At 36.8% G+C, this 25,358-nt stretch overlaps 2 protein-coding genes and 1 non-coding gene across 6 annotated transcripts; 2 read left to right on the forward strand and 1 right to left on the reverse strand.

The window, feature by feature from the left end:
• The first annotated feature begins 724 nt into the window (after window positions 1-724).
• Khc-73 (Kinesin heavy chain 73) lies at window positions 725-16,894 on the forward strand. Of its 4 annotated transcripts, none has more exons than XM_090178557.1 (35): window positions 725-950; window positions 1,557-1,644; window positions 2,564-2,579; window positions 2,711-2,861; window positions 2,941-3,127; window positions 3,393-3,480; window positions 3,576-3,710; window positions 4,737-4,849; window positions 4,933-5,047; window positions 5,126-5,338; window positions 5,416-5,520; window positions 5,588-5,722; window positions 5,785-6,031; window positions 6,106-6,243; window positions 6,308-6,503; window positions 6,559-6,871; window positions 6,939-7,085; window positions 7,146-7,448; window positions 7,526-7,745; window positions 7,806-8,120; window positions 8,190-8,372; window positions 8,445-8,575; window positions 8,642-8,911; window positions 8,983-9,135; window positions 9,193-9,270; window positions 9,327-9,561; window positions 10,292-10,360; window positions 11,081-11,208; window positions 11,284-11,568; window positions 11,632-11,804; window positions 11,866-12,022; window positions 12,084-12,336; window positions 12,400-12,606; window positions 12,788-12,967; window positions 13,258-13,734. In XM_090178557.1, exons 1-35 carry the CDS (start codon window positions 896-898, stop codon window positions 13,296-13,298), a joined length of 5,823 nt encoding a protein of 1,940 aa, XP_090034683.1. In that variant the 5' UTR covers window positions 725-895; the 3' UTR covers window positions 13,299-13,734. The 4 variants fall into 4 exon arrangements, with proteins under 4 accessions (XP_090034683.1, XP_090034680.1, XP_090034681.1 ...); XM_090178554.1 differs by lacking the exon at window positions 13,258-13,734 and adding an exon at window positions 13,741-16,894 and having other exon boundaries at window positions 726-950; XM_090178555.1 differs by lacking the exon at window positions 13,258-13,734 and adding an exon at window positions 13,741-16,894 and having other exon boundaries at window positions 726-950; window positions 9,327-9,495.
• LOC149941491 (U6atac minor spliceosomal RNA) lies at window positions 2,265-2,387 on the forward strand. The gene has a single exon (XR_016481785.1). It is a non-coding gene; the product is annotated as a U6atac minor spliceosomal RNA (small nuclear RNA).
• A 304-nt stretch (window positions 16,895-17,198) lies between the features above and the next one.
• Window positions 17,199-23,751, reverse strand: LOC149941492 (uncharacterized). Its single transcript, XM_090178765.1, has 4 exons — window positions 23,362-23,751; window positions 22,832-23,137; window positions 20,823-21,194; window positions 17,199-17,689 (listed from the first exon to the last, which is right to left on the reverse strand). Exons 1-4 carry the CDS (start codon window positions 23,574-23,576, stop codon window positions 17,434-17,436), a joined length of 1,149 nt encoding a protein of 382 aa, XP_090034891.1. The 5' UTR covers window positions 23,577-23,751; the 3' UTR covers window positions 17,199-17,433.
• Window positions 23,752-25,358: the final 1,607 nt, after the last annotated feature.

Here is a 25,358-nt window from a genome sequence, read left to right on the forward strand (position 1 = left end):
TATGTTAGAAGGATAGGTAGCCCTCCGGCCAGCCCGCGCCGTCGATATTAAGACTAGAGAGCCTCTAAACGTGGGACGTCTTGTTTCTATTCCCTCAAGGACAAATTTTGGCGGTGCTTCCTCCATATTTTGTCCTTGACGGAATCTAAAGACGGATTCTCTATCGCGCATGACCCACCGACGGCGCTCCCATTTTCGTCCCTCACCTCATATCTTTCTAACATATAGGATCCCTGGAATAACGTCACCTAGGGTACGTTCAGCAGCGCTCATCGGACTCACCGATTAGTAATCGCTGACATTGGTTTCCTACTGTACGCTTTTTCGTGTTTCCGGTTTTGACGTCACGATGCTCATCGGTTACTCACCGAAGTCATCGGCTGGAAGAGTCGGGTTTTCCGATGACTGACGTCATTATTATCCTCCTTGGTGGAACCACTCTACGGCCTCTCATTGGCTGAAGGTTCAAAACGAACTGGCGACAAGCTCGGCCGTAGGCGGCAGCATTCTAGTTGCCTATGAGATTTCAATGGTTAGTCAGTTGTTTAAAAACGGGTAAAAATAATTTAAATTATAAAAAAACACTATTACTAGAAATAAAGTAAAAAACACTTATTAAAACTTATGAACATTTATAAAATATATATCTGGTTTTATTTATTTTTTTCTAACAAGGATTTTGGTAAAAGTTTTTTCGGAATCCGGATAGCTTTGATTTGTTTCTGACAAACCTGCAATGCAATATGGCGACCGTGCTGAATTTTCCGTCGAAACGCGCCAAAAATCTAAGTAACTTAATGTGTTTTATGATGTAAATTATTATTTTTTGTATTTAAATATGTGTCGAAGTGATTAAATTTTGAAAGTGTGTATGTATTGAAAAAACTATTGCAAAATGGCGACGGACAAGGTAAAAGTGGCCGTCCGGGTTCGTCCCTTCAATAGGCGAGGTGAGTCAGTTGATCATCTACTAAAAGTGAATGCTACTGATCTTTTTTGCTTGACCTGCGGCCCTAGGCCTGAACTTACATCACAATTCTACGTAATCTTTAATTTTTTAGGTCGAATTTCTTTCTCATATTAATATCACTCACGTTTAATTTTTTTTACCTGATTTTTAAGTAAACCTACAAGATGGTTTACACATTTTGGTGCAGTGATAGGCAGCTGCTACTTTTAAGAAATTACTGATTTCTGCTCTAAAGCACTTGAAGGCCTATTTGTTATATGGGAAGATAATGGCCTAATACTTAATAAATTAACCCTTTATTAACCATTAATCAATGCCAGATGAACAGTGTAATTTCTATACACTTTATGCTAAGAAGGCACTGAAGTATGTAATTTATAAAAATTTGGTTAATTTGAATATCAGTTTAGAAACTGCTACAGACAGTTGTATAATTTGCTTGGATGAGGTCAAAAGCATAAAAAGAATTAAATTTCTGAACTAGTTTAATGTACATGTACATTGTTTCTTGAAGCTTAACAAATCAAACATAAAATTTCCTGCAAGAGTGAACTTATTCTTGACAATATTGTTTCCTCCTTTGTAGAAATTGAGCTTGGTACCCAGTGTGTAGTTGAAATGTCAGAAAAACAAACCATTTTAAATCACCCTAGTTCAACCAAAGGAGAACATTGGTGAGAAATACCAATACAATTTTGTTTTTGTCACACGTGATTAAAACAGGCATATGTTCAGGGCCCTTGGGAAATTATCGCTTTGAAAAGAACACAGTGAAAATATATGCAGCATATAAAAATTGGTGCAATAGGTCAAAAACTGGATAGTAATTGCCCAGTCTGAGATATTAATAGTCCAGGCTAGTAAATGTAGTTGTTTTTTCTTCAAGACAATACTAAGAGAAACCAATTCTTATGACACGCGAAATATATTATATCGAACGGTAGCACGCACGAAATTCAGTTTGCGTAAATATTTTATGAACGCCCCCCTTTCTATTCCCCTTCTGTTGAATGACGCAACGTATATCTCGGCTGGGGGGGGGGTGTAGGTGGGTAACTACACTATAGTAGATCCTCTGATATTTTCTTTACATTTCGTATAAATTTTAAACGTTTTCTGACAATATTTTTTTAATAAAATCATACCAATATTAGAACCTGTATATCGTCATCCTGAAAAGGCTGATTTCTTTGCGAGAAACAGTGATATTTCAATTGGAGAGCGGCTGATATAGAAGAAAACGCTAACGTAGAAAGAGGGACTATATAAAGAGGTCGGCTCCTTTATGGAAGTTGTGTTGTATGAAAGGAGAGAAGGTTAGCACTCCCCTAGATAAGGACGGAATGGCCCCTGGGCCTAAACACATATATGGTTATGGCACAGCCACTTACTTTGTGGCACATAACCAAATTTTTTCTCTCCTTTGACTGTTGATTAAAGTCCTTTTGTAGTCCAGGGAATAAATTAACGAAAGTACTTGTTTTAATTACGTGAGACTATTAATAACCGCAACGTCCTTGCTTTCCATCCATTAACGCATTTTTTCTTCGTCTATTTTCTCGGTTATTTCAATTATCTACCGGATTTACGTAGTCGGAAACCGCCAAAGGTAATAAAAACAAGATTCCGTAATTACTCGACGCAAAAACTAATCTTAATTGGATTAAGAGGGCCGTTTACCGGGTCTCCTTATTTAATGAGACGATTTTAACGTCCCCTTTTCTCTCTCCGCCCCACTAGACATTCGCGTTCGACTCTTGTTTGTGGTCGTATAACGAGAAAGATGACCATTATGCCAGCCAAGAGACAGTTTACCGGGAGCTGGGAGACGATATTTTGGCCAACGCTTTCGAAGGCTACAACGCGTGTATATTTGCCTACGGTCAAACGGGTGGGTATTTTATTTCTCATTAAAATTAACGAGCCCCTCTCAAATAAAATCTCCCAATTAATAAACATCGATTACGCAGGTTCGGGGAAATCATTTACGATGATGGGCTCCGAGGACAATAAGGGTCTCATTCCTAGACTTTGTGACACCCTCTTCGAAAAAATAGCCAGTAACCAGGAACGGGACCCCAGCACCACGTACAAAGTCGAAGTCTCATATATGGAGATTTATAACGAAAAAGTGCACGACCTTTTGGACCCCAAAGGGTACGATGTCTTTTTCAATGTGCCCCTTTTACAGCGATCTAAATGTTCGTTCCCTGTCCATAAAATAAGTAACTCGTTGGCGTTTCCTACTTGAAAAAGAACACCGTTACAGCCGAATCGGATCGCATTGACGATAAACAACTCATTTTTTTTCTTCGAGTTATTCTTTTTCGAGAAGACCCTCCAGAGGGGTTATTTCCCCGTGGGGAAAAAACACCTATATACCTGTCTAAATATTTTTTCTTTCTCTTATGCTTTATATCAGGAATAAACAAAACTTGAAGGTGAGGGAACACAATATACTGGGTCCCTATGTGGATGGCCTCTCCACACTCGCGGTTTCAAATTACGAGGTACCCTATTTATCTCTTTCTAGTTAATTTTTTTAAGGTTGGGCTCAGTAATAATGACCTTTTTATATTTTATTTACCGTGGCACCTGCGTCTAGGCTATAGATAATTTAATGGGGGAAGGTAACAAATCCAGAACTGTGGCAGCCACCAACATGAACAGCGAGTCCAGTCGATCTCACGCCGTTTTCAATATCATCCTCACGTGTTCCATAACCGATCTTCAGTCCGGCGTAAGTTGATACCCTCTCCATCTTATCACCTTCACCGGTACAATGGGGTTGGGGAGACGCCATGCGCCTACATTTTCGAAAAATAATTTTAACGGCAATAGATTCCTGTCGAAAAATACTATGTTATAGCACAATCAAAACAAATATATAGGAGGGGGCGCTATTCTTGAAAATTGCCAGTTCGCACTAGTTTTGCAAAAGTAAATAGGACTTACCGGATACAATCAGCCAACCTCTTCCCCCCCTAGCGATGCCCATGTATGGTGTCTAATAATCCTCCACAGAGTCCACCTAACCATAACAATGCTAACGCTGTGAAAATACAAACGTGGATAGAGCCATCCACCCCTTTAATTACCTGTCTGGGTGGGAGAAGTCACCAAGAGAAGAAGCCATATCGCGTTACTTACTGTCTTTTCTAACTAGCATCGGGCTTTTTTTTTTTTAGCTATTCTAGCCAGATGTACAGTTTTGACTTGCTTTCTTTTGGTCAAAGGTCATTAATAATTCTGGGATTACTGGAACCCCTATGAGCTTCGCCTTCTAGGATACAAGCCCTCTTTTATGTCTTAAATTATAGTTTAAGGAACTCTTCTCCACATTCTTTTTCATTAGGTCAGAAAATTTCGCCCGCCTGCCTCCATCCGTTTTTGTTAAGTTCTATATACTTTTTCATTTATTATTGGAAAAATAAGTTTTATTTTATGGTTTTAAACCTTTTTAAAGAGTCATGTCATGCTCCAGGCATATAGACCGAAAGTGCGATCCAATCTTTTAGTTTCGATTTTGTTAGGAAAACGATGAAAATTCAGCATTTCGAATTTTTTGATAATTACCCCTGTGGGCTTAACTCAACAGTAAAGCAGCTGTGTGAGCGGGGTGGGACACTTCTACTGGCGTTTTTTCAATGCGCCAAGAATAGTTAAAATAAAAGTGCTAAACATTTAAAGTACTTATAGTTTAAGAAAAGGTTTTTAAAAAAAGTATATCCCTTTGTGATAAAAGAAAATGTGTGTTTAATTAAAGGTGACGGGTGAAAAAGCTTCCAAAATGAGTTTGGTGGATTTAGCTGGAAGCGAAAGGGCTGTAAAAACTGGTGCAGTTGGAGAGAGATTAAAAGAAGGGTCTAATATAAATAAGTAAAGACAAAATGAAAATTTTTTTGTTAAGCCCACTCTTATTAAAACTTGATATTTTTATTGTATATTTCTCTTCTATGTAGATCTTTAACTACTTTAGGTTTGGTGATCTCCAAACTAGCAGATCAATCTGCTGGTAAAATAAAAGATACAAAGTTTGTTCCATACCGAGATTCTGTTCTTACGTGGCTATTAAAAGTATGTATCTATTTTGATTTATTTTTTTCTCTCTAAGAAATAAAAGTAATTAATAATCTCATCGTTATATTTCTTTAGGATAACTTAGGTGGAAATAGTAGAACTGTGATGGTCGCCACCATTAGTCCCGCAGCTGATAACTATGAAGAAACGCTCTCTACTCTGAGATATGCTGACAGAGCGAAACGAATAGTCAATCATGCGGTTATCAATGAAGATCCTAATGCCAGGATCATACGAGAATTGAGAGAGGAAGTAGAAATGCTTCGCGAACAACTGAAACACGCAGCTGTAAGTTTTGTAGGGTTTCTTGTTTTCAATTTTAAGGAGTGGCATTTATAGAACTTTTAATATTTTATTTCTTATAGCAACAAGATGTTCTCAAAGAAAGACTTGTAGAATCGGAGAAGCTTATGCAGGAAATGTCTCAAACATGGGAAGAGAAACTTACCAAAACAGAAAAGATACACCAAGTAAGTTAATTTGCCTACTTAATTTCCATTTTACGTGAACAATTCCTGACTGTTTTCTGTAAAATAGGAAAGACAACAAGCTCTGGAGAAAATGGGAATATCTGTCCAAGCTTCTGGAATTAAAGTAGAACAAGACAAATATTACCTTGTAAACCTTAATGCGGATCCTTCCCTTAACGAACTACTAGTCTATTACTTAAAAGTGAGCTTAAATAATATTTATTTTGATTAATTCAACTTTAATTGTTATTATATCAAATATAGGATCTTACTTTAGTTGGTCGTAGCGCAGCCTCTAGAGAGCAAGATATTCAATTGAGCGGTTTAGGAATCATGCCTGAACATTGTCTAATTACTATAGAAAATGCTGATATTTATATATGGCCAATTGAAGGGGCTCGTACTTGCGTGAATGGATCTGTCATAACGGAAAAAACTCCACTTAAACACGGTGATCGTCTTCTATGGGGAAATAATCATTTTTTCAGAGTTAACTGCCCTAAAACTGCTTGTAAGTTTGTCATTTTGTAACATTATAATTTCAATCCAGTGGAGTTGCGTAGAAAATTTTTATTTCGTAAATAGCTCCCAACGCTTCCACCCCTGAAAGACTCATTGATTACGAATTTGCCAGAGAAGAACTTATGATGAATGAACTTAGTAATGACCCCATTCAAAACGCCATGAAAACTCTGGAAAAACAACACGAAGAAGATAAACACAGTATGATAATTTTTTATTTTCATTTTTACGTAAATATTCTCTACATTCCACATTTTTCAACCAGATGCATTAGAAAAACAGCGACAAATGTACGAAAAGCAATTGCAAATGTTAAGAAACCAAATGTCACCCAGTACACCATATGCACCCTATTCTATGGGCACTTTTGATCCTCTTGGTATAATAGGCAAAAATATGACGCCTACTGGACTGCCGAGTCCTAGTGTTCAATCGAGAATGGATAAATGGGCCAAAGAAAGGTAACACTCAGTTGCTTAAGTGACCATATAAAATAAATCATTGTTTGTTTTTCAGAGATGAACTATTCCGAAAAAGCTTAGCCAAACTCCGAGGCGATATAGTTCGGGCCAATGGCCTTGTTAGAGAAGCCAATTTCTTATCTGATGAAATGGGTAAAAGGACAGAGTTCAAAGTTACACTACAAATTCCCGCTGCCAATTTAAGTCCCAATCGAAAGAAAGGCTCATTTGTCAGTGAACCAGCTATCTTAGTTAAAAGGAAAAACAAAGGAAGTCAAGTTTGGTCCATGGAAAAACTTGAAAATAAACTTATTGATATGAGGGAAATGTATGAAGAACAAAAAGAGAAGAACTTTGATATTGGCAAAGTATGTAAATTTATATTCAGTTTTGAAGTACTACCATTTATCTATGTATAAAATTTTTTGTATTAAGGAGGATGCTGGTTCCAAAGCATTGGACCCTTTTTATGAATCGCAAGAAAACCATAATTTAATAGGAGTGGCTAATATTTTTCTGGAGGTTTTGTTTCACGATGTGAAACTCAACTATCAAGTTCCTATAATCAGTCAGCAAGGAGAGGTGTGATATATTTTAAGAATTTCCTTATTATTGTAATACCATTTACGTTATTTTTAACAGGTGGCAGGGAGGCTTCATGTAGAACTCTGTAGAGTGTCTGGATCAATACCAGATCGGTTAGACAGCTCAACTATTGATGTGTCCGAGGACAGTGAAGATGTTACTGTTGGACGCCAAGTTACAGTTCGAGTTACCATTAAGGCGGCGGCAGGACTACCTCCTTCTCTTTCAAATTTTGTCTTCTGTCAGTACAGTTTTTGGGCCTATCCTGAAGCAATTGTCGTTGCACCTGTTGTCAATCCTGAATATCCACCAACCAGGAAAGGAAAAGAAAATCTGACCTTTAAATTTGACCACGTTAAGGTCAGCAAAACCACATACTTTTTCCCTTTCTTTTTATTTAAAAATTTATTTGAATTGTTAAAATTCAATGTCCATAGGATTTCATAGTTAATGTAAATGAAGAGTTCATTGAACATTGCTCTGAAGGGGCACTTTCGATTGAAGTGTGGGGTCATCGCAGTGCTGGTTTCAGTTCGGCAAAACCGGGTTGGGAAGTTGACGCTCAACAGCAAAGGTCACGATCCTTAGCCGATCGCTGGGCTGAACTCACCAGGAAAATTGAATTATGGGTTGATATCCTTGAAATCAACGACAATGGTAATTATTTATTTTCTTTGGAAAAATTTATATAAAATGTTATGACTCACATTCCCACAGGAGAGTATGCTCCAGTTGAAGTTGTTTCTAAACCAGACACCCTTACTGGTGGAATTTATCAGCTACGCCAAGGCCAACAGAGGCGGGTGATAGTTAGAGTTCAACCAGTATCTAACTCCGGAACTCTTCCCATAATCTGTGAAGCTATAACCAGTGTAGCTATTGGATGCATTTGCTCGCGCGTTAAGCTACAAAAAGCCCTTGACTCCTACCAAGAAGAAGATCTTAGTCTTTTGAGAGAGAAGTGGTCCGAAGCTCTCATGAGAAGGAGGGAATATCTAGATGAGCAGATACAAAAAATGATAAACAAACAAGGTTTGCAAAGTTGCTTGTTGCAACCTACTCATTAGTCGGTGCCTGTTACCAATGAATTTTGTTCATTAGATAAAAGCGAGGAAGATATTGAGCGGGAGCAAAGCTTAATCGATAGTTGGGTTTGCTTAACTGAAGAGAGAAATGCAGTCTTAGTTCCCGCTCCTAGATCCGGTATTCCTGGTGCTCCTGCAGACTGGGAACCTCAAGCTGGAATGGAACATCATATTCCAGTCATATTCTTAGACTTAAATGGTTTGTTATTAAGCTAAACACCAAACAATAAATTTCAATTGTTATAATTTACTCTTGATCTTAATTTATTAGCCGACGATATGGGAGTGCCAGTTGGTGAAGAGAATGAAGGAGTTCACGTTGCTGGCACAAATTCCATCCTGCCTAAAGAGCATGGTAGTAAACTTTACAATCTGCCAATTCTCAAACATTTTGAGAAAGATGTAAGCACCAATAATTATTAGCTTTGCCTATTCTTTCAAGGATATACTTTTTCGTATCTCTTTTAGGTTTGTGCTATGGCTGCTTGGGATTCGTCCATTCACGATTCCATCCTCTTGAACCGAGCCACCCCGCCAAATGAGCGGGTGTACCTGATTTTGAAAGCTAGCATTAGACTAACGCATCCGGCCACCATGGATCTAATTTTGCGAAAAAGGCTGTCCATAAATGTCTACAAAAGACAGTCCATCGCCGAACGAATAAAGAAAAAAATTGTTTGGCAAGATATCTTGACGAGTACTGGAGTAACCTACGAAGTGGTTGCAAACATCCCAAAAGTAAAGATATAGTCTTTAAATTTATGTGTATATTCTTTTTTTGAGGAAGTTAAATTGCCTCAATCAATTAGGCATCGGAAGATCCTGAAGATCGAGAAGCTTTGGCTCTCATGGCTGCTTCTGGCGAAGATTCTGCCACAAGCGATGGGGAAAGTTACATTGAAAAGTACACAAGAGGGGTCTCAGCTGTTGAAAGTATTTTAACATTAGATAGGCTGAGACAGGTATAATTTTACATAAATATCTTTCAAGTATCGAGTTCTAAACAGAGCTAATTACAGGAAGTGGCGGTTAAAGAGCTACTGGCAGCTCATGGTAGGCCACTGCGAAAAACTGCCAGTGTTCCCAACATTGCCCAAGTACGCACATTGATCATTCCTTGTCTTTAGAAATTGTATCATTATTTTCTGAACAGATTATACGTATGGAGTCTTCTCCGAGTAGCAAGCTAGATGAACATCTGCGTTCTGATTCTGTCCACGATTTATCTTCACATTCTTTTGACAGTCTAGAGCGCCTTCGCCGTGGCTCTAATTCTTTGTTTGAAGCGGCTAAGAGTCAAGTCGCCCTCCTAGCTAAGGAGAGTAAGTCTGCGTCAGTAGGGGGCAGTAGTGCCGCCGTCGGCCCCAGTAGTCCCTTTGGCTTAGTAGGTAGGGCTCGTTCACCCCCACTGCACACAAGCACACAAGCAATTATACATGTACACCAAAATTTTTGTTGGATCCAAACAATTCTTGTTCACAATTGGTGACCTCTAATATCAGGTAGCCTTCGGTGCCGATTTTAAAGGTACATTTGTGGTGTGTGCTTTTCGTGATAATAGAAACGCTGTAAATTATACTAAAAAAGAAACTCCCGTAGATTAGCTAACTAATTTGTAACTTATCGGTTGGCTTTTCGATAATATCCATAGTGGTTCAATACAAATTTGCATGAACAGCAGAGTTATTGAACTTCTTCCTTTCCAGGGGTCGCCAATTATAACACACTTTTTGCTTTACGGGATTCTTCTCTGTGCTGTTCTATCTCTTTCACTTCCTACTTTTATTCTATTGATTGGGCTTAACAATTTATTCAAAAACTATGGGTCTAGATAGTCGATGAAATATTATTTTCTCATCAAAAATAATAAAACCTGCAAATCAGTGGAATTGTTTTTGAAGGTTGATATTTTTTTCAGGCTTCTTATTTTAAAAATCAAATATTGATGGGGATATACCCTAAATAGTTTCTACAATTGCCCTACTTCTCTTTCATTCTATGCCTTTTCATCTCTCGCTACCTCTATCTCTCTCAATACAAGCCTTTCCTTTTTATGGTGTTTTTTGAGAAACAAGAAACTTCTTCTACTACTAGCGGATACATTATTTTCTCTTGCAGCTCGACCAACCTTCTTGAACCTCAATTTCAATCTGAATCTCAGTCTTCGACAAGCCACAATGTCTAAATGTATGTCTTACAGTTGTGGGCTTTTAAAATCTATCACCCCCCCCCCCCCCCCTTTGCTTTTATCATTAATATTTGATCCGTAATCATTGTAAGTCCCGGAAATGCCAAATCCAGTATAGTTTTATGTTCCAACATATTTTTTGGTTTAGTGCCTTTCCGCTTAAGCTATTTGTGTATAAAAACCTGTAGATATAAAACCATAGCCCGCATGGCTTCTATATTGGTGAAAGAACAAAGCAAATCCTTTTTTACTCGCTTATTATTTCCAATTTTACACCAAATGGGCCAACTGTGGTACTAATATGCTACCTGCTTTTTTTTTAAATCCAATCCTCCATATACTTATAATAATATGAATTTTTACCATGGTCAATAAATTTTACCTCCATATACTTATTTAATTTAGCATTCTAAATATTTATCATTACTTTGGAGTGTTATTATAGTATCGCTCTGAATTTTTAAATCTTTAACTTAAGCATGAGTTATTTGTTATTGATTGTGCAGCGATTTTATTTTGCCCAAATAATTTGTCACACTTTTCATGGCTGTATAATTATTTTGAGCATACAGTTTGAGTTTTTGTTTTCCTAAACGTTGATAATGGGCAAAATAGAATCTGAACCTGTTGTATAATGTTGAAAATCAATGGGTGGCACAAAGTAACAACTGTAACTTTTGTCTGTCTCTATCTTATTGGCAACACGCTGCGTTTCTTAGCTTCTCCCTTGAGCAGCATGAGCCCAGCCAGCCAACCAACCAAACTAGTCAAACCCATGAGGACTCTACTGGAAGAGATCAACAGTTGTCAAGTTAAACCTCTTCTTGAAAAGGAGGAATCTGAAGAAGTTGGTTATTTTTCTGCTGGCTTATGTTACTGCAGTTATAAAAATCCAACTAAACGTTTTTCTCATATTTTGAAGTCTGCCACTGAGGATGAGTCATTCAACAAGAATATCTCGAAGAATGCACCCATCGAAGCTACGGTAGAAGTTTCAGATAAGGAGGAGGAGGAGGAGGAAGAATTTACGGAATTCGAGTCCTATCAACCATTCCAAACGAATAACTCGATTGTGGAAATGGACAAATCAGAGAAAAATCCTGATTCTGAAATTCTTGCTGAAGAAACTAGAGAAACAACTGCCGATTTTGAAAATTCAAGTTTAATGAAACATTCTGGAACTTGTGATAGTCTATTAGGCTACCAAGTGAGTATTTTTTGTCGAGTTTTTAAAAAATAACATTGTAATAATTTATACACTTTTTAATAGACAAGTAATAAAGTTGGAACTCCCAGTATTGTCTCCTCCGGCTATGGGGGATCTCAGGGAATGTCCGCTACACCTAGCGAAGATTCTTTTTCTCTTAGGAGTGTTGGTGCATTACTAGATGTAATGACGCCTGAAGCCTCTGACTCTTGCAGACTCTACAATGGCTCTGTTGGGTAAGGGTCTATTTGCAAGTAGCAATTATTTTTGATGAAACAGTTTAATCCTCTGGTAAAGTTCTAGCAGTGAAAATATTTTGGAGAAAGAAGCCCCATCCGAACCACTCGCAACTACCACAATTCCCGCAAAGTCTGTTATTGAAAGTCCAATTGCTGAAGCTCATTCCAACGATAGCATTCCTGAGGAAGTGGAAGATGAAAACCAAGAAGAACAAGTATGCAACTGTTTTTTAAACCATTTAACTATAAATAATTTTCGTTTTTTGCGCAATGTAGAAATACACCATTGAGCTGAGGCAAAACCGAGCATCCATAAATCAATTTGTCTCTCACCGCGCTTCTTACCCATGCGTGACTAGCTCTTCCTTTGTTAAACCCAGAGATGAACAAATGGAAATGAGAGCCCGCTTAGGGGAACTTAACCTGCTCAAAATTGATGTTGAACAGCAGCAATGTCAGCCAAATACAGATGATGAAATTGAAAATGTTTCGGAAATTTCTCATCAAGGAGTTGAAGACATTGGGACGGGTTAGTGGCTATATCCTATGCTTATTCTGCTTTTACTTTAATTAAACGAGAGTTTTTAACTAGACCAAGAAGACAGCACAAGCGTCAGCTCTTTTGGGAGCAAAGCCGATTTGCATTCAAGTGTTGGCGATGTATCACTGCCTGCTTGGCTCGTTGTTGGCGAGAGTGTATCAATTAGCCCCTACAATAAGCGTGGAATGGTAGCTTATTTAGGAAACACTCATTTCTCTCCTGGTGTATGGGCTGGCATTGAACTAGATACCCCAACAGGTAAAACTTAAAGAAAAAATACATATCCACGTTCTCGATTGAGGGAAATGGTCAGTACTGGTAAACTATGTCAAATTTAAGACATAGAACGAGACTCTATTCTGCCATTTTCTCAATCATTGCTTCCACCCGGTCTACCTTTAACATTTGAATTTAATTTAACACTTATTGTTCCCAATAGGCAAGAATGATGGATCTGTGAATGGATTTCGATATTTTCAATGCAAACCAAGATTTGGTATTTTCGTCCGCCCTGATAAGCTACAGATTGATAAAAGAGGTCGAGAAATTCGGGCAGCTAGGCAAAGTATGCCTGCGGCTGGGGATGGTGCACTGAGAAGATCTAGAAGTAAAGGAGAAGGTAATGTACTTTGATTTTATTAGCTGGCATACCTTAGTTAATCAGTCACAGCATGAGTACCCGCAACCCTTCTCAAATTTCCTGGTTAAGAACTGTGTTGGCTTCACTTCCATTACCACTTGGTTCACTTGAAGGGAAATTGTCTCAGTTTCTTGGAAATCATTTTGGTTTTTATTTAGTTGGCATTTCATTTAACGCTAGCATGTTGCTGACCTTTTTATAAACGATTCCTTTGTATTTAACTAACGTAAAACCAGGGTCCAAGTTAATTTATGTAAACATTTTCGCAGACATTTCAGACTTGACGCATGACGAGGGGCATGATCTTTGAGAATGAACTTCTAGTTTGTGATATACTCTATATACGGAGCGTTTAGTTTGTTTTACCTAATAACTTACACCTTACCCTCTTATGAAAGCATGGAAATTCATTCTGTCTTATAATAGACCTAATACTCTGTAAGAGACTCTTCGGAACCTAATTACCGCAAGACCTTAAATGGTGGAATTGAGTACCATATTAAATCTTAAAATCTGGCGAATACTTTTTCATTGGTAAGCTATAAAATTGCAATATCTTAAGAGCTGAAGTTTTCAAAAAGGACACATTTGTCCAGTAGTAAAGAGTAGATTAAAGATTTAATTTATCACCCTGTGGGGGATGTTCCATACTTTAATGGTACAAGCTCCACCATATCTCTTATCCTGAACCCATAATGCATGAAATCTATCTTAATTTGATGAATACTCTCCCTCCTTTTTCATCCATTCAGGCCTGTCTTCTTCCTACATAGACTTGTCAGGGTCCAAATTAAGTCGTAGTAGGGGGGAATGGCAGTCCGCTTTGGGACTGAATCATTCGACAATGCCACGTAGTCGCAGTCGAGGGGATGGACTGCAGTCCAAAATGTCTGCCCACGATACGTCCGACGGACCAATCAAAAGAAGCCAGAGTCGCGGGAACTTGGCCAGAAAATAAAGTTGAAACAAAATGAGTCAAGCTCAAAACGCTCAACAACTATATAAAAATAAGAGTTTATTGTTCCATACAAAAAGGTCCATTTTAGAGAAAGAGAGAGAAAAATGAGGGTATTATGAAAAAAGTAACCATTTATAAAATTTCACCTAGCTGGTAAAACGAAAAATAATAGTTCATTTGACTGGAAATTTTAATCGCCATTTAGGCCAAATTTCTTTCCACCCTGTTGAACGAAAAACCCTTTATAAAACTATACCTTAATGATAAACGTTTTAAAAAGGGGGCTTTGTGAAAAAAAATTGAACAAAATTTTAATACAAACTATCCAGCTTTCTTTAGTATGAAGGGAAAGCCGTATTCACACTTAAATGAACTGAACATTTTTAAGCAATAAGAATATAAAAAAAAATTAAAAATTCCCAGCCAAATTGATTAGGGCTTTAAATACATGCAGCTTGAGTAATGTATCATTGAAATGGTATTTAAAAAGTAGGAAAAAAATCGGCATTGATAGAAAAGTTCTATTTCGGGTCTCATTTTTTTCGTGTCCAAAAAGTTGGGAGAAATGTCCCTATGATGGGTCTTAAAAAATATATATATTATATTTAGGGAGATTTTTATTAGAGTTGTGACTGTTACTTGGGGCAGCAGTATTATTATTATATTATTCGTAGATAGCATTCCATTTTTTTTGCGTGTCTGTGATTACATTACACACCCTTTGATCCCCTGTCGTCTAATTTGCATCTTTTTCGTTTCTTCCCTATAATATTTGGGCCTGTATATGCCCTAATATTATAAATTCATCATTTCATATTTCATCTATTCCAAAGCATAAATCATTAGCCATTATAGGCCTAGCTTCTAATTCCCCTTGGACCAAATCTAGAGATTAAAAGATAAAACGTGTATATTCGCTTTTTTTCCTCTGTTGCTTAGTAATATATAAGAAAGAGAAGGCAATTTCTTATAGATTAGTTGATAAATGGATTTGTGAAAAAACTTGTTTTTATTATTATATCTTTAAGAGATTGGCAAAACGCACTTTTATTTTAATTTAAATGGTAGAACCTGTAACCAGTGCTTCTAAAAACTTCTATCTGATATTTTACCTATAGTGCCCACAAGACTATAACTATAAATTTTTTTTATATAAATAAAAAAAGGTATCCAGCCATTTTACTTTTACTTTTTATTCTATCCTTTAGCATTGATGTTGTGGTAGTAAAAAAGAGATAAGAAAATCTGTTAAATTATGGAGAAAATTTTCGGGAGTCGTTTTGTATAACTGTTTTAACGTGTTTCAACCTAATGCAACCGAAGAGTGGGACTGATGTAAAGGCTGCAAGGGGGTTAATAGTTGGCATAATGACGCCAACTGGGGAATTGGAGGTTTTTAATTCAGTACAGTGGAAGAACAACCCCCTTTTTTGTCATCCCTCCGGAATCTCGGTGACTCTATAAAAATTGTTATTATTTTATGACTCCTTCCTTTTTCTCCATAGTTAAATCTTTAATTTGTTTAAAGGGTTTTTAATAAAACAAAGTTTTTTCCTCACCGAGTAATCTACTCGGTTGCTTTAAAATTTTGCAAAACTCTCAAGGTGGTTACCGTAAAATATAGATAAAAGTAGAAGGGTATACGAATGAGTTTTATTTAGGAAATTTTATTGTTATTTATGGTAGTGGGTATTAAGATACATTAGCGATCTAATCAGATCATGTTTTATTCCCCTTGAAAAAATTTCCCGCATTCCTTTCCCCACAAAGTAGTAAACCTGTGCGTGAGTGTGTCTGTATTATAGCTTATAGGTAAGATATATATTGACCTGGTCAAATTATATAGTCAATTAAGAATATTAAAACGAAAAGAAATAGTAAGTTTACTAATGGCTGGCTTCCATTTTTTCTGACAAAATATTGAAGGGCTTTTTGTCTTTGTCAGTTTACTTATAAATAAGTTATCAATGTATATAGGATAAAATTGTTTTAAATAGGAAAATGATTTGTTTATGGGTGTTTAAGAAAAAAAAATTAACCACCCTGCCCCTTTAGAAGAAATGATTAGAAAAAAATTAAGTCAACTTTATATTAGTGTTGTTAGTTGTTGTTGGCGATAATTATTGTATATAGACGTTTTATTATATTTCTTGGGACTTTACAATATATAGATCTATATTAAATCCGTAATTTATCTAGACTGGTTTAACCAATATTCTCTTTTGTAAAAACGTTTTGAATTTTTCATATTCCGTACCAATTTTTTATTTTATTTTGGTATACATAGCGCAATTGATTTCAATCAAAAAGTTATAGAATGGTTTACGCAACAGGTCGCTTAGTTCTCATATTTTTTATTGTTTTGTACAAATTTATATTTTTATATGATGCTGTATACAGAAATGGTAAGGAAATATTATATTTATTGAAAATATATTTTAGACAAATTCTATTTTTATCTTTTTCTGGCTTAGAGTTGTAAATTATCTGGCTAAACCAGTCTATATTCAACCAAAAATACGGATTTATTTTGAGAAGTAAAAATGTACAATTTTCCAATCTCTCTCTTTCTTAAGATTTATTTCCTCCATTTTGTTACAAACTACCACCTTTGTCTTTTTTGTTGATAGATTGTTAATTTGGCTGTGATTAATTAGAAAAGATTGATAATACAAAAATGTATTAATTTTTCACCTTAATTATAATAGGGCATTTATAATTTAAATTGTTTACTTCCCATCTGTGAAACTATTCGCCTAAATATTAATATTGAGAAAAATTAATCTATAGGCTGCTGGTTTTATTACTTGTGAATAAAATCGGGGGACCAGCGATGCTATAGGGTTTTGTGACTAAAAATCCATTTCAAATTAAAGAAAAATTAATAATTCTTATCATGTACACGATTCAGTGTAGTAAAATCACTAAATAAAAATTCCCTAACTTCAGTTTCGTAGTGCGATTTCTTTTACAATTTTTGAGTTAAAAATCTAGCACGGTGAAAGTGAGTATTATATTTCTAAGCTGAGCAATATTAAGAAGTTTCAAACGAAAGACAAAACAATCTTGTTAATGCATTTTAGGGTTTTAAGGGGGGGGGGGGGGGGCTGCGGGATAGTTTAAAAAAATTCGGTTTATATTTTAAGAAATGTTTTATTTACATTTTACAATCAAATTATATACATTTATAAAATGTACCAATCAATCAAACTAAAATTAACCCATAACCTTCAATTTACGATAGGATAGATACAGAAAGGTTGTCCATAAGACTCAGTGGCCTTTTCTTAATTTTAACTAATTTCAAGACTAAAGCTATAGAAATGTATTAATTATGATCCGTAAACGGTTGAATTACATCATAAGTAAAAACCCGAAAGATGTTACCTTAAAATCGTTTCAAAATATTAGCTTGGAGGATGATTAAATAGCTGACTTGCAAAAGAAACGTAACTTTGACGTAAAATTATTGTACGGGTGTAGTTTTTTAGAGTTTAGTGTCGGTTTTAGGGGGGACGTATTTCTTGGTGCATTGAATGACGCCCCTTTGAATGAGATCGTGAGCGGTATCGAGAATGGTCTCCTTGGGATGTCGCGGTTCGATCCCGAGGACGGTTTTCATGCGTTGATTGTCGAAGGTATATACTTTTCCCACCCTGTGCAACAACAGTCTGGTTGGTTTATCCAAAAAGCTGTAAAACCACATGGCGATGAAGGGACTCGGCCACATCGGAACCCGGTACCTGAAGGAAGAAGGCAGCGAAAACGGAAGAGATTAGTTACAGTCCATTAATCCATATATAACGAACACTTAGTATTAACGACCCCTAATTGCGGTTTTGTTCCGCTAGAAACATATCTGGAAAATAGCGCATCGGTTCCAAATCAACCACAATACGAACAAGATGTCACGGACATTTAAGTATACAGAATCCCCCCGATGTATTAAATTATTAAATTAAATTTTCAGAAATTTTAGCGAAAATGAATTTTTCCGAGATACCTGGTTTTGGGAGTATGGTAGGGAAACGCGAACACGTTTATTTAAACTAATGTTGAAACAAACCTAATTTTTCGAGTTGCTGGGTTTCGGAAATAAGTTAGCGAAACACTAACACATTAAATTTATTTTGAGACAAACCGAATTTTTTGAGTTACCTGGTTTTGGAAATAAGGTAGCGAAACGCAAATGTTTTTTGGAGTTAGATAGCGCCTGTATCAATTGGTACGAAATTCAAATAGTGCGTACGCGGATTATGAGGTCCCGCGAATTAAAATTTCTTGATGCAACCGAAAAAGTTCAGAAATGATCAGTACTAACTAAAAATATAATTTTCCAATTTTAAAAAAGTATGTAGATTTGAAGTCAGAAGTCGCGAAAACCACTAAAACGAAATAATGATTTACTTCTTGAGCTCCGATTGAAAAAAAAAATTAAAACTGGCCTGTGGCTACCGAGGGTATGATATATGCTTTCGATTGACATATCAGGGACCCTTCTAGACCTAATTATTGAAGAATTATGTGGAATACGGTAGCGGCGGCATTGGCGACACAAATCCCTTAGGGATTGTATAAAACGGTAATGGATGGCCCACTAAAATTGTGTGACGTAATCATGCAAGTACAAATAGGGAAATGTTTCTCTGAAGATTACGGGACTGCAACCGTGAAACAATAGAGGGGTCGGACACTTGCCATTATTTTGTACGGGATTTCGTAGAGATTTTGGCGATTTTATCAGTACTTTTTGAAGTGTTTTGGGATTTCAATGTTAATTTACCATAGAGAGAGTTTAAAGATTTTGCGATTTTAGACAAAGTGTACGGGATTTTGGTAAATGTCCGACCCCTCGGAAACAATGATATTTTTCCTTTGGCATAGCCCTTTATTTAAAGGTTAGTAGTAATGTCGACTCACTGCTCAGAATTTTTCATTTATAGGAAGACTTATCTCCGCTTTCCTGTTTTCGTTTTCAAATTGTCTTTATTTCGGAAGACGTGTGACGAACAAGCAAAAATGGGCGAGATTGGGCTGAGTACAAATTAAAATTTTGCGCATTGGGTCGCCATTTTTAATTTGGGTTGTTGATTTTTAAATTTAATTAAAAAATTAAATCCGATTTTCATTGATTTTTAATTCTCCTTTTTGACTTTTTTTTTTAACACTTATTCAGTTTTGTTAAAAAAAAATGAATAATTTGAGTGCAGCTGCAGCGGGAATGTAAAGAAAAATTTTCATTAAACTTATCATAATTAACATAAAAACATTATGTTACTTGTGATATTTTAATTTAATGACCAAAATAGTTTGCTTTAAATTGGCATTGCTAGAAAACTTATTGTTTTAGGCGATTTTTAAGTCAATGATTTTATTAAATCATATCAATAACTGGTCAGACAATCCTGTCGCCATCACTGCCAAACCATTGATTTCTCTTCTACCAAGTGACTTGGAAATTTAAGGAGACAATTTACGGCTTACCGTAAATTTAAGCTGTAACGATAAAGAAATCAGCGAAACTAATATGCGGAAGCTTCTATGTTATGTGGGTGAAAGATTTATGTTGTAAAAAAGGTTTATATTTCACGATTTTACGCCGTAGGCGACTCTTAAATATTTAGTATATATACTTATTTATATTAACAATAAAATCAAGGAAGTTCGTTCGAAAGTTGAATATTCCGTACTTGACATAAAAAGCCAAGGACTCCCAACCTATTCCCGTTGAAATATTGGATTTTAATTCTAACTGTCGTACTTTTTTTCATTCCCGATTGAAAGCATCGCGACTAACTGTCAGGCGCGGGTACAGACCAACATTTTTTGGTGTCTAAGGCCTTTGGCCGACACCATGAGTTTGTTCTAAAAAAAAAAAAAAAAACTCCCCCCCCCCCATCCTTTTAACGGGATAATCCATTCCTGAACTCAAAATTACATTTCCCATTCAGTCGCTAGTTGACCGAAGATAGGTCATCATTCCCTCGATATTCTCACCCACCTTGGTAAATGGCAAAAACCCGTTTCCACGTAACTCTCTTAGTCAGGTGGTTTATTTGAGCACGGCCAACTTTGATTTCTCGCGCATCTCTCGCGCTACAGCGGCCATCTCATTCGTTGACGTTCCTGTGTTAACCTATGAGCAAAAGATGTGTATGACGTCAGCGCCCCTAGCGGATTATTATTTTTAGTATAGTTTTTACATTGGGGACAATATAACCACCGAGCGTGGCGCTGAACTCCTACACATTATAGTACAGTTTATATGGGGAAAATCCTTGCTCGCGGAATTTCGACGAATGTGTTGGCCGTAGTAGCGCGAAAAGCGCGTGATCAAAGTTGGCCGTGGTTTGAGAGAATGGGGTGATCACTCCTAGTAATAGGAAAACCTTGTAGCTTAAGACTATGCTCTAGTGATTACGTAACTGATTACAGAATTAGGGTTAACAAGGGTAGTTTTCAGAAATTCATTACGTGGAATCAAAACATTGAAATCTACCCTATAAGATCTATTTTTTTTTCACCTAGACTGTGTCAATTTAAACGTTAGGTGGGAAAGTAATAAATACAATTTATTACAAAAACAACTTCTAATACTATTTTAAACCTTTTGAATTTCAACTCGGGAATTATTCGTCATGAATAGAAACGCAAAAAATATTTCGCTGTTTTTAGATATTTTAAGTTCCAGTCTTTTAGCGCGATCTGTTGGGAATTTAAAAATCGACCTCTAATGGAATTACAACCGTCAGAAATACATGAATGTATTTCTGCAACCGTGAAAGGAGATAATATATTTCGGGTTTCGCAATGTTTAATGAAACCAGTCGCGTACTTCAACTCTCGAATGATTGTAGAAAACATTATCCTTCTTACCCAAATTCCGAAAATTCATCGTGAAGAATCTTTGTCACGTCCCCCATCCAAAGATGACCCGAAACGATAAGATGTCTTTTTCCAACGGCCTCGGGCAAGGTCATCGCTTTCAGATGAGCTAAAGCCACGTCCCGAACGTCGCAAATGCACAAATTGACGCGAGGAACTAAAGGCATCGTAATGACGTCCATCGCTCGGACGATGATTTCCACGCTGGTAGCCGCTTCGTTCGACAGGATGGGTCCGAAAACGATACCCGGGTTGATTACGGACAACTCGAAGCGCTGTTTCTCGGGAAGTTCTTGGACGAAATCCCAAGCCGCTCTTTCCGCCAAAGTCTTACTCTTGGGGTAAGCGTCGAGATATTTTGACCTGACAAAGAGACGTTAACCACAAAGATAAGTTTACAGCAAACCCAATTGACGGCTTTTAAAATTCATTTTGCGCGTGAAAATACCTCTACATGTTATGGTCAAAAAAGCACGCAAAGAAGGCTGTGTGCCCAAGACATGTACCTGTAGTGTCGCGCGCTAAAACGTCATTTCAAAATCCGTCAATTCTATTTTTATTCTTTTATCATAAGTTAATAATGCCTCATACACTTGTGCTTTTATCAAGAATGTATTTATTTATATTTAGGAAGAATGATTATGTTGCGACAATCGCCGGGCACGTTGAACGTCTTTCCCTCGTCTCGCGCGGGGGGGGGGGGGGGGGGAAAGACAAAACGTCACCGGCGTTTGATTACCATGGCGTTAGGTGACGTAAATTTTAAGCAGCCAATGAAATACCCGGACCATTCGTTTTATTTTAAGCGGAGGAGCGTACTGGGGGGACCAACGGGTGGATTGAGAGAGGCTAAAAACCGTCTCGACAGACATTCTCCCTAGGTATAAATAAATACATTCTTGCTTTTATTTAAAGAAAATGGCGGAATGGGAAATACAACTTATTATTCGTTTCATAAACAAAATTTCAAAAACTATTTTAGCGAGGTTTTATATAGGGTGCGTTCAACAACTCAAAAAAAAGGGCTCAGCTCTGAGCATCGGATGAAAAGAAGTTGTTGGGGGTTTTCCAATTTCCGGTTTTGACGTCACGCTTCCAATCGGATATTCCCATCGAAGCAAGCGCATTCCTTTTCGAGCACGTGCGTAAAGCACACGGTGAAATTTTTGGCGATGGAGTATGTAAATGTTACATTGAAGGATGATCTAATTAAATCTTCAATCTCGTCATAATTACAAAGTTCATTTAAGAGCAAAATAGCAATTTTAATTTTTGATTTTCAGCTTCCGCCATCTTATCTATTCACTGAAATCCGAGGGGGCAGCCGGGCAGGTCAATTCCATTTTGGGTGCGCATCTTAATCATAGTAAAATGATTAAATCAGGGTAGTCAAGATTAAAAAATCTAATCATGATCTAATCTTTTTAATCAGGATTTAATCATTTAAACGAGATTTAATCATTCTAATCATGATCTAATAATTTTAATTAGATTTAATCATTTTAATCAATATAATCGGTCGAATCGAGAATTTATCATTAAAATCAAAACTAAAGTACGATTTAATCATACTAATCACGATATTTTTTAATCAGGATTTAATCATTTTAAACAGATTTAATCAGGATTTAATCATTTTAAACAGATTTAATCAGTTAATCAGATTAACACATTCTAATCATGGTTAAACGTGATTTAATCAACTTAATCGTGATTAAATTGAATTTGATCAAAATAATCACGATTAAATCGGATTTAATCTTTTGAGGGGTGCGTCGTTAATCAAGGAAGTGACCTGCCCGTCGCTGAAATCACATTCGGGGAAATAAAACAATCGATGGGGATTGATAAAAAAAAATTCTTTTAAACAACAACCTCTGACGTCACGCTGCTCAGCGCTGAAATTGGAATCGCTTTTTCGAGAAAGCATATTTTAGTTGTTGAACGGACCCATAATATTATGAACGTAAAGATTTCTGGCTATCAGTCAATACACTTACTTGGAGTCGCTCCAATCTTCCTCGGTATAGAGTTCTTTGTCAACAACGGTTTCGCCGTGTACAGCGGCTATGGAACTGGTCAAGACGACTCGCTTTAGTTTACTTCCACTCTTGAGCATTTCATCGGCGCAAGCGGTAAACACTCTTTTGGTGCCATCGACGGCGGGTTTCAAGAGATCGTCCTCGCTTTTGGGTGGCGTGTTGGGGAAGGGGGAGGCCACGTGCAGGACGTAATCGCAACCGCGAACGGCTTCTGACCATCCTTCGTCTTTGGTCAAGTCGGCTTCGATAAAATCAAGCAAATGCCTAGAAGACGACAACCCAACGGAAACGTGTTAAAAGATAAAACACGCGTTTTTAGGCGGCGAAACCCTTAAGAAGGTTGATATTAATGCTTTTATTTATAAGGTTTAAACGTTTGATGGCAACGGAATAAATACTTCCCGATTTATACCAAAAAACGTTTCAAACACTATTTTAACCAAGACAAATAAATGACGGGGGTGGATAATGGAAAAATGGTCGCTCACTCGCTCGCTTCGGGACACACTGCCCTCAGCGGTTTCAGTTTCTTCTGGTTGGACACGCTTCGCACGGTGCCACGGACGCGATATCCTTCGTTCAGAAGAAGACGGACAATGTGGAGGGCGATATAGCCGGACGCGCCGGTCACCAAAACCAACGGTGGATCCTGGCCTTTATCGGAGTGACCGAAAGCGTCGCTTTTACTATCAGTTGGAGCCATAACCGGTCAGACGTAGTTCGCGGAAGATAAAAATACTTGTAGAAGGCGAAAGTAGGTAACCGCGACAACGAAGGGATGCCCTCGTTGAAAAACTAGATTTGAATCGGAAAATTCCGGGAAAAATTCCACGTACGTCTGAGAAGGAGCATGAGCTTTGACGAAATGAAAATCGAAAACCTTTTTTCTCATTCCCCTCAGCTCGAAGGCCGTTTTGTACACCCCCCACCCCCCTTCGCCCCTAAAGGCAAAAAGTATTTCTCAATTTTTGAGAAGAAAACCAACGAAGCTTCTCCCCCCTCCGCGAAAGTACAATAGCGTAGCCAATATTCTTTAAACCACTGAAGGGTTTTATTTTCCAATAAAAATTTTAATCGTGATTGGAGAATGCTACTTTACTTTGTGTCTTTTTTTATTTTATCTGAAATGCGAAATTTATCTCTTAAAAAGAGGTTCTAAAGCCGGAAAAAAAAAACATAGTATGACCCATCACGCTAGTATGAAAATAATACAGAAATAAAAAAACCATAGGAGTAAATACAAATGTAAGACAAAAAATGAAGCTTCAATCACCGCAATAATTTAGTATTCATCTTCTTGAACGGCTAATGTTATTCATAAAAAAGGAAAACAATGGTAATAGGATCTGGTCCTAAATTCGCTTGATATTTGTACCTTCGCAGGTTCCCCATTGATTTTTCGGAATAATCTTCTATAGAAAATTATTCAATATAGTGATTTTCTACAACTGTTACATTTGAAAAATATTGTTTGTAAAATATTTAAATATAGAGTAGTATCACCTCGTAGCTTTGGCCATGGCCGCAGTTTTAGGCGCGTTTTTTACTCTATAGGAAAAAGCATGGGTGACGTTGCGTGATGTAGCACTGATACTACTCTATGCCTACGAACATTTTACATCCTAATTCGGGGTAATACACGCGGTAAATTTTAAACTGTGAACCGTGGTGCTGCGCACGTTTCCGCTGTTTGGTGGGAAATTTATTCCTATAGAGCCTGCGAAAATGCCCGTTTCATTTTTATACCTTAATCGCGTGGAATATATCATATACTTCTGGTTATATCTAATATCTACATATAAAGTATTATTTTAAAAATTTAGAATTCGCTTAGATATATCTGGTACTTTGTCACCAATTTTAAAGATTTAAAAATTTAGAATTCGCTTAGATATATCTGGTACTTTGTCACCAATTTTAAAGATTTAAAAATTTAGAATTCGCTTAGATATATCTGGTACTTTGTCACCAATTTTAAAGATTTAAAAATTTAGAATTCGCTTAGATATATCTGGTACTTTGTCACCACTTCGGAAAGATTCTTAGTCTTAAGTTGTCTATTTCCCTAGAAGGCCTATCGAGCGAAGGACCGCGTGAAAACGGATAAAGTTTTGATTATCCCCATTTTTTACATTTACGCTGTTGCTTTTCCGCTTGGTTTACAATGGGGAAAGTTTTCGAACGAAAGCGAATTATCCTACTACCCTTAATTAGAGACGCTAAATAAACAATTTTGTTTCGTTTACTTAAAAAATATATTTTAACATTTATTTTATTTAAAGTCTACGTGTCAAGGGATCACCGCCGGGCTCTTTCTCTCTCTCTACATTGAAATATCGTCTGCTATCACGAGCGACGTTTGATTTTTTACGTAACTAGGGCAAGTTAGCCAAGCTTCTGCTAAACGAGATGTAAGATATTTGAAATTAGGTAATCCAACAGTAATATGGGAATTTACACCCTATCTTTAATTTTATTAACACGC

Source organism: Leiobunum rupestre, chromosome 6 (genome assembly GCF_980474605.1).
Source record: "Leiobunum rupestre chromosome 6, qqLeiRupe1.1.hap1, whole genome shotgun sequence".
Taxonomy (NCBI): domain Eukaryota; kingdom Metazoa; phylum Arthropoda; class Arachnida; order Opiliones; family Sclerosomatidae; genus Leiobunum; species Leiobunum rupestre.